Source organism: Carassius gibelio, chromosome B20 (genome assembly GCF_023724105.1).
Source record: "Carassius gibelio isolate Cgi1373 ecotype wild population from Czech Republic chromosome B20, carGib1.2-hapl.c, whole genome shotgun sequence".
NCBI classification, from domain to species: domain Eukaryota; kingdom Metazoa; phylum Chordata; class Actinopteri; order Cypriniformes; family Cyprinidae; genus Carassius; species Carassius gibelio.
Genome location: NC_068415.1, coordinates 21,081,897 through 21,091,550, shown reverse-complemented (window position 1 = coordinate 21,091,550; position 9,654 = coordinate 21,081,897). Strand labels below are relative to the sequence as shown.

Here is a 9,654-nt window from a genome sequence, read left to right as displayed (position 1 = left end):
ACAAACAAACAAACACTCAAGGCCTTCACAACACCAAAAGACAATCCAGCAAATATCTACAAACCACTCACAACCCAACATTCTAGCAACCTCCTTGACAGTCTTGCAACTCCCAAGAAGCCACTCCGAACCCCTTAGCAACCACCTAGCAATGCTATAGAATCTACCAAAACACCATACCAGCGGCCTACAAAGCTCTCAGAATGTTTTTGCAACCACCTTATGCAACCAGAATTCTTAGCAATCACCTAGCAAAATTAAAGCAACCATTTCAAGGCTCCTTCTTCAAAGATATCGCTAGTAATTTTCCTCTACGAATACACACCAGTCAACAGAACAACAGAGCAGTCTTTGTTAAAAGGCTTCACCTGAGGCAGCCCAGGATTAAGTGCCCCGTTCAAGGACACTGTGGTGGTAGCTTATAAATTGCCCCGTCTGGCCTTTGAATCCACAACCTTTGGGTTTGTCTTTGGTTTTCTCTATAACTAAGACATCCTCAGCGGAACTATTTTAGCACAGAGAAAAACAAAATACCGGCTTTCTTTTTCTCTTTGTTTAGTATCAAGTATCGCAATGTATTTTTTTTTTTTTTTTTTTTGCATGTTGTTTATTGTGGGAACTTCATGCATGTCTTGGATGAACAAAAGTGCCTATGTTGATTTTTGCTGTTGTGTTTCAGCAGCTGTTCTTGCTGACTGTGACTTTGTGACTCTGATGACTTTGCCAAAAATCCCTGACTGATGGCTGATGACAGCATTTCAGATCAGACAGGCTTCTGGATGCCTCAGTCTACACCAATGGTTTGACACGTTTGAACTCTATCGCAGATGCTGTGAATTGTTTTGGTTATTATGCCAGTATATTTACAAGGACTCATGTCTGGCAGTCTAATGAGACCCTGATGGCCAGGCACGGTGCCTACATCATAAGCGGACATCTGATGGGTTGGTTGCCAATGGATGCAAAAGCGGCCCAGTGCAAATGACCTTATGCCCAGATGACTGTGAGTTTGAACAATTACAGAGCACTTTGCCCAACTTTAGGCCTGTTCACTCCAAGGAAAATAAATAACTCGATAAAGATTTTAAAATAATTATAACCCCCCCCCCTCTTTTTCCAGCTGATAAACAATTAAAACATGGACAGTCAGTCAGAATCCTCTTGAATTTAGAGCTTGAGCATTCAAAGCAACTGTATATTAGTGTTTTACCTTGTAATAAGAGTTTCAAAAACATTCTGAAGGGTACACTTCTAATAAGGCAAAAAGACTCCAAAGTTGGGAGGGGCGATACCACATATTTTGTTTTTGATAAAAGATACTTTTAATGGTCAATATCGTTGATACCAATACCAATAACGATACTGATACGATACTTCTAAACTGAACTTTTAAATTATATTTTATTTAATTATTCAATTACTAAGAGTAAAATGGGTAATGATACCCACTTAACCTTATATTTGAAATGCATTTTAACACACAATATTTAGTTAAAGCTGCAGTCGGTAACTTTTGACGCTCTAGCGGTTAATAAACAGAACTGTTTGCGTCTGGAGAAAGAACATTGTAGCCGGATCTACTTCTCTCTGTTTATGTCTATAAAGAATCACAAAGGTACTGGATTCATGGTGTACTCACTTATTATATACATTTTGTAAATTTTGAACACATTAAAAAGTTATGGACCGCGGCTCTGATTGGTTGTTTCTTACCAGGAGCGATTGCTTTCCTGCAAATGGCAATAGGACCACTGGGAGGAGCCAGAGGAGCTTGATTTTTTCACAGATTATCTGTCCCATATTCTACTGTCAGGACATAATGACAGGTTTAACAAATATGTAAAAAATAAATTTTTACAAAAGTTACCTACTGCAGCTTTAATTGTAATTTATCTTAGTTCATTGTAATTTATTATACAATTAGGTAAGATTTTTGTTTACATATGGTTAAAATATGTTTACCATCTGCAAATACTATAGGTGAACTATGATCACTTCTCGTTCTAGCCTAGTCTGTCAATTCCGAGTGTTTCTCCTTGTTTTTGTTCCTCCCATGTCTGACTTTGGATTGTTTATACCGACTTTGATTCTCTGCTGCCTGCCCCGACCTCTGTTTGTTACTGTTGCTGATTCTGGATATCCCTGACATTCCTTACACTGTTTTCTCTGATCATTGCCTGTTTGACCATTCACTTTATTAAACCACTACATATGGAGCCGAACATCTCTGACTCCTAGTTAAACCATATGATTCATTTTCATAAGGGTAAATGGTTTATTGTGAAATAACTCAAACAAACAGAAACAAAACAGAAAGTTATGGTATGTTTGTGTGGACATGTTTATCATATATATCGTATACCTATATGTTTATCATTATAGGTATCTTTTCAGATGCCATTCTTGATGCAAATGTCTCTTTAGTGCAACTTGTATTCATTTTTAGGGAAAGTTGCTTTTAAAAGCAATGCATTATTGTGTTACTCCCTTAAAGGGGGGGGGGGGGGGGGGGGGGTGAAATGCTATTTCATGCATACTGAGTTTTTTACACTGTTAAAGAGTTGGATTCCCATGCTAAACATGGACAAAGTTTCAAAAATTAAGTTGTACGTTTGAAGGAGTATTTTTGTTCCCAAAATAATCCTTCCGGTTTGTCACAAGTTTCGGAACGTTTTTTTCGAGAATGGATCTGTGTGACGTTAGATGGAGCGGAATTTCCTTATATGGGTCCTGAGGCACTTCTGCAGGAAGAGTGCACGCTCCCGTATAGCAGAGCACTGAGAGCACAACAGGCATTCACTGATCAGAGCGAGAGCGTCACGAAATGTCACAAAAGGAGTGTGTTTTAGGTTGCCAGGGCAACGGAGTTGTGCAAGTGTATTTGTTTGTTCCCTGAATTTCGAAGATGCTTGTTTTACAAACAAGGCCCAGTTTGACGATGGATTTGCTTATCGTTTATTTCTTAAGGATGATGCAATCCCAACGAAAAAGGGTCACGATCGTGTGTTGGAACCACAGGCGGGGAGTAAAACTGCTTAAAATATCTCTTCCTCCTTGTTAGTGCGTCCCGTCCCATGCCGGAGACCTGTGTTCGAGCCCCACTCGGAGCGAGTCGTTGCTGCTGCTGCTCTCGTTCAGTTTCAGCCTCGGGATCTGATTCTGGATCATAAATAAACGGCTGAATTTGACTGTTAGCCATGCTTTGTTTTGGATGATGGTTTTTCCCTCACGGTAATGTCACAGCTTCCACATGCTCTCGACGCAAAAGCCTGCTGGCGCTCGTGATTCTTTAATCTATTTACGTATATCATAAATTGCTAGAATGTATACGTCACAGACGTCGCAGACTCTATATCTCTCTACTAAAGCTCAAGGACACTTCTGTGCTTCCGTCAAGGTTTGCATTGGTGCTCTTTTGCCTTAATCTTTTATTAAGCTTCATGGATGAGTAGGTTGGAGGGGATCTTTGGGGGGTGTTCTAAGCATCAGCATTCCCTAACCTGCTTTAGAGAATTACAGCTTGTGCCAGTATATTGAGCCTGAATTATTCAAAACGCTTTCTAAGCATTGCACAGTACTAAGTCTGACTGAGAGCTAAAAATAAACCAACACGCGATCCTTTGAATTGCTTAAATGTTCCACATTTGAATTGTTAATAAGTTACTAATTTATTTGTTTGGAGCATGATCTAAATGTAGTCTAACCGAGTAAAGTTTAAATGATAAATGATAAAATTCATAAACCACATAAATATTTTAAGGCACACTTGAAAAATGGATTAATTTATTGCCCTTACATACAAGATATCAAACCATGTTGCATATGTAAACAATATAATATGCTGTTAAATAGTGCTAATACAATTTTAAGGTTCCTTTATAAAAATGTGTTATTAAGTAACTCTTTTTATGTTATGTTATGCCATATTTCTGCCATACAGCATAATCGATTTCCTTTAAATGCATCAGAGAACAAACTCTGGAGGACATTTTTAGGACTTTTGGAGAAGGAACTAATGAAAGAGGGAGGGTAAGAGAGGACAGACTGAATTTGTACTAAACATACACACACACACACACATAAGAACATCCTCCACTGATCTCCTGTCAGGTTGGACCTTCACTGTTTGTATCGTGTCAAAGAGGAATCTCAGGTCCCTGCTGAATTCCAAAATGATCTGTCAGGATGCTTGGGCATAGTTTTCCCACCCCCTCCTCCTTGCTGAAGAGTCATGTTGGCACTTTTGTGAGTCTCAGGCCTCTCTCTATCTGTCAGCAGAGAGAAATCCCGGTTCGAGGCCACCGGCTGCAGAGTTCAGCACTTTCTCTGTGACCTTGGCACCAGGGCCACCGCAGCTTCTGCAGGGACCGGACCTCTGCATAACATAGAGATGCTGTGTGCATGGCACCGGCCCGAGAGGAAGCTTCTGTCATTGTGTCAGCATGACTGAAGCTGGACAGGTAGAATTATGGTGCCCAGATCAAATTTAAACACTGTGCTGCTGAACCAGTGAAAAAAATACATGCAAGCGTTTCAACTAACTGACCTGACAGGAAGTTGAGTCATGGGGAAGATGACAGGGACCTCAATCCCTGAGGAGAATTGCGCTTTTTTAAATTCAAATTCTATCATAAAGGAAGCAATGCAAATCACACAGCTTTTAAGTCATGAATTCCATAATTTATTATTAGATTTTCTTTTTCATCTCACATAGTTTCTAACATCTTTTTTTTTTTTTTTAAGAAATAGAAGCACCAGGGGAAGTGAATCCCAGCCCCTTAATCACTGATTTCTGATCAACTGTGCTTTATATGTACTTAAAATGCAATGTCATACTTTTCATGAATGTCAAATATTGATGGATTTTTTCCCCACTCTTCCATTTCCGAACATATCACATTAAAGGGATCGGACATCCTTTAAAACAGTCCACGCTAAGAGTTCATGGAATCTCATGATAAGGATTACAATATACTGTAATATGCAAATATCTATTTACACATATGGCACTTGAATACATAAAAGCAACATGTCTGTTTTCCAAAAATGAAAGCAATGGCCGCTTTGGTGTCAATAAATAAATAAATAAATAAATCCAATACATTAATAAATAAATAAATACAAAATATAGACAGTTAAGCGTTATGCAGCGTCGGCCAGTTCACCGGCTACTGATCTGCAAGTCAGCTTAAATATAATGGAATGATAACTTATGTTAAGGTCAGTGGTGCAAGCACAGGCAACCAAATCAATAAAGATACCAATCTATATAAAACAAAAGAGAGATATGATTCATATAATACAGATAAACATATGTGAACTGTGGTCTAACAAGTTGCGGTGAGTAAAATGAAACTATCACATGTGTGATCTAAAACCAGAATGAGAATACAATATAATGAAACAAAAGACCTTCACAGCACAATTCAGGTTCGATTTGGCTTTTTTAAAATCCATATTTAGTGCAAAACATATTTCGGGTTCAACTGATCATGTGAACGAAAAAACGAATGTCGAAAACTCATTGCAAGCTTTCCGTTCTGACCAATAAAAAAGTTGCATCAGTGCCCTTCAGTAACTGATAAGAAACAATCGACCCCACCATGAAACAGGTGAGATGAACAGTTCATAACATTATTTTTCTTGCATACTGTATAATTGAATGCAATGGTTTCAAAAATGTAATCCTGGTCCCGGGGTCCTTCAGAAATACATTTTGGATGCTATTGGGACCCAAATATGAAAATTCTGTCATGACTTACTCATGCTAATGTTGTTCTGTAGACCACAAATGAAGATATATATAAAAAAAATATGATAAATCTCAGTAGGGTCAGTGGGATCAGGTGTTATCACATTGACTTCATTGCATTGACCAAAACATTCTTCAAAATATCTTATTTTGTGTTCCACAGAAGAAAGAAAGTCGTACAGGTTTGAAACGACATGAGGTCGAGGATTTTTGAGTGAGCTATTCGTTCCAAGATTTCAACTGTGTGTTTCATCCAAAATGTTTATCCCGAGGTTCTTCCTGGACCAGGATTGAGCACCTCTGCTCTGATGAACTACTGATGAAGGAACATTAGACGTAGGCAGAGTCACTCGACTGGGTGCGGCCGAAATTCGGCATGCTCATCCGCGGTAAGTCCTTGTTTCTGATCTCGTATATGGACTTCCTCCTGGCCTGAACCCCCCTCACCGCCGTTTTAATTTTCCTCCAGCCCAGGTGATTGAGTTCTGCAAGGTTGAGCACCACGCAAATCCCACTGACCGCGAACATGAAGACGAGGAACACGGTTTTCTCAGTGGGTCTCGAAACGTAGCATTCAACGTCTTTGATGCAAGGGTAGCGATCGCACTCGTACACGGCAGGAACGTTGAATCCGTACAGGAAATACTGCCCCACCAAGAAGCCGATCTCCAGGGCGTTCCTGAAAACCACCTGAATGATGTAAAACCTTGAGATGCCCTCTTGTCTTCTCATTTTAGATTTGGTAGTTCGCATGGCTGAACTGGGGATCTCTTTCACTTCCAAACAGTCCGGCTTGGATTCTTTGGTGGAGTTTTCCGTGTTCTGAAGTACTCCGTTCACAATGGTGTTTTTGATCTTTTTGCTGTCGTCTCGTTTCATTGAATCGGGATCTTTGTCAAGGGACAGGTAGACCATGGAGTATCGGCGCTCCTTCTGTTTGGCAGACTGATGCACTGAGTAAGTGATGAAGCACAGACTGGGTGTGCAAACCATGATGATTTGGAACACCCAGTATCTAATGTGAGATATTGGGAATGCTTTGTCATAGCAAGCTTGGTTACAGCCTGGTTGTAAAGTGTTACACACGAACATGGACTGCTCGTCGTCGTACACGGTCTCTCCTACTATTGCAACGATTAGAATCCGGAAGATCACCACCACCGTCAGTAGGATCCTAAACACAAGGACAGAAATATTTTAGTTCATAGTGCATCTGCCAAAGTATTCTCAAGCAGTTAAGTCAAAACAAGCGAAGGAATACAAAACACTTAAAAATGGCAATAAATAAATAAATAAATAAATATATATATATATATATATATATATATATATATATATATATATATATATATATATATATATATATATATATAATAAATTGATTAATTAAAAAATACATAAAAAAAATTGCCATTTGTGGTAAAGTTAAAATCGTGTTAAAACAAGAAAAGAAATATAAGAAAACTTAATTAAAATTCTGCTTTGATTTTTAGAAATTCACTGTGAAAACCGTAACCATATATTAACTGATTAAATGAATAATAGTCCAATGATGTACTGATATTATCTACTGATACTGTCATCTGACAATATTAATATTCCAATAACTACAATGTACTGAGCTCTGCTCTGCATGTACTAATACATATTGTTAAACACAAGACCACATGATGAATTCAGTTTCATCAAATATGAAACTCCTGGACAAATAGTAAGCGTATCCACAGTATGGTTAAGGTAGTAAGAAACATGGCTCTAGAATAATGCTATATGCATTAACCAAATAACATAAAATGCACTATGAATGTACATGACTTATTAGAGAGAGAGAGAAAAAAAATGCAGTATTTTATTGAAATGTAATATGTCATGCGTGCACCTATACACGTGAACGCCCTTGTACGGATTTCCACCGTAAATTATAAAGTGACTTCTAATTTGTGTACTACGACTTTACATTTACTGTCGTGTCAATTTTTTCACCCTTATTTTTGAGGTAATTTATGCTTTCACGTTCAAAAACGCCACTATATAGTTTTACAGTAAAACTGCATGCAATGTCTGTTAAATATAACCTTTAATGTATATGATATGGTGAATTACAGTTAACCAGCTAACAGGTTTGAATTTTGGTTTTCTATTCTTTGGACTGTGCAGATTGACGCGGGGAGCTGTCCAGTGCTGAAACTCTCTCCACAGGCAAACGCGCGCTTCCAGCCATGCAGGGCGCGCACAACATTTCTTTGAAATCAAATCAGATCTGACATGAAACTGCAATCTTACCGATGGCACACACGGTTTGTTGTCTAAAATGTGCAGTTATAACTATAAAAACAGCAACGGAAATCTTAATTATTCCCGTCCTTTACAATGGGGCACGTTTAGCTCCAATTGCCAATCCCCCTCATTTATCAGGGTCAGTGCGTATAGTGACCTCAATATTTTTTCTTTTAATGTGAAAAGTAATCAATAAACATTTTCCACTTTTTTTCCTCACCTCCCGATCATAGTAGAGTGCTGTTGGACAGCCGCCTCCAGGAGACGCTCGAGAATGGTCCATTCCCCCATGGCTGTTCATTCGGAGACGATATAACACAGTGGAGCGTGTAAAATCGAACGCGAGCTACAGAAGGCGAGTGTAGTATCAGGCGAGTGCATTGATTAGTCGCTGCAGTCCACCTTGTCCTCCACGCCTCGCTCTGGAGGGCGCACTCCTCTGAAGTCCTGATTAGTCTAAAGCCCTCCTATTTTCTGTATCGCGAGCAGGACGATAGGTCGCTCTGAGCCTGAGCGCAGGGGAGTATAATGTTTGGCTCGTGCTAATCCCGCTTTAAGTAGACTGCACCCAACCCCCCCCCCCCCCCCTCCACGCGTCACGCGCAGACAGGTTGTTGGAGAGAGATCAGAACAGCAGGATTTCTCCGTTTCATTATTCTCCGAATATGCCAGAGATGCCCAGATTAATCCGTAATAAAAATCATTGGTGATAAACTCAAATCACTGGGGAGGTCTGTCTCCGGCGGTGACACAGTCACTCACTCACTCTCTAGCGTGACAGAATGGGAGATTAGAGTTTAGAGTTAGTGTTCGTCGAATGTGGGTGGTAGGCTTATTAAGTCTTGAACACCGGCGAAGAAAGCCAAAAGGTTAGTAAGAACGTTTCAGAAGGGCTTTCAAACGTTTTACTTATTTACAATTAAGCTAGCCAGAGTGTGCTTTTTCAATTGCTGCCAAAAACTGACGAACAGAAGTTGACAACAACATAACAATATTGCTCATGCAGTATTACATGGCGAATTCAGTGTTGTTACTTTGGGGTTTTGTCACCAAATTAGACTCTTGCTGCAACTTTTAATAATTGAAGGTTTTATTGATGTAATGACTTTAAAGTTAAAGGGTTCCTATAGTGCTTTTTCACTTTTTTAGTTTTAGTCAGTATGTAGCGTGAATGCTTGGGCATTAAAAAGATCTACAGAGTTAAAAATATCAAAGTACACTCCAAAGCAGGGGCGTCGCTAGGCCCTTTTTAGGGGGGCTTCAGCCCCTAAACTTATGCCCAGCCCCCCTAAAAATTTTTTTGATTAATTAATTAGTGATCGCTTCAGTCCCCTTTAAAAACTCATTTGAGACGGTGGCAAGCTGCATCAAGTTCCGGCTCCTCCCCTTATCTGAGTCTGCACGGATTCAGCGCGTTTTTCAATCCACAGGGGCGCCGAGCAGAGCGAACATCAGAGAGTACAAGGTGTGTGTGTGCGTGCGTGTGTGCGCGTGTGTGTGTGCGTGCGTGTGTGCGTGCGGTGTGTGTGTTCTCGCATCCAATACCAGTACGTCTTCGCTGCGTTCACTTTCAGCCTTTATCACAGTGTGACAGATGTGTTTTCTTCCAACAAAAATGAAGCGAT

General features: G+C 39.7%; 1 protein-coding gene across 1 annotated transcript; it reads right to left on the bottom strand.

Annotated features, from left to right (window-relative positions):
• Positions 1–4,480: 4,480 nt before the first annotated feature.
• Positions 4,481–8,535, bottom strand: gjd2b (gap junction protein delta 2b). Its single transcript, XM_052586432.1, has 2 exons — positions 8,250–8,535; positions 4,481–6,926 (listed from the first exon to the last, which is right to left on the bottom strand). Exons 1-2 carry the CDS (start codon positions 8,318–8,320, stop codon positions 6,083–6,085), a joined length of 915 nt encoding a protein of 304 aa, XP_052442392.1. The 5' UTR covers positions 8,321–8,535; the 3' UTR covers positions 4,481–6,082.
• Positions 8,536–9,654: the final 1,119 nt, after the last annotated feature.

Excerpts from the sequence above, each read along its gene's own strand:
- gjd2b (XM_052586432.1), bottom strand. The coding sequence starts at position 8,320 with ATGGGGGAATGGACCATTCTCGAGCGTCTCCTGGAGGCGGCTGTCCAA. Across the intron at positions 6,927-8,249 it reads CACTCTACTATGATCGGGAG|GATCCTACTGACGGTGGTGG; the intron begins GTGAGGAAAAAA and ends CCTTGTGTTTAG.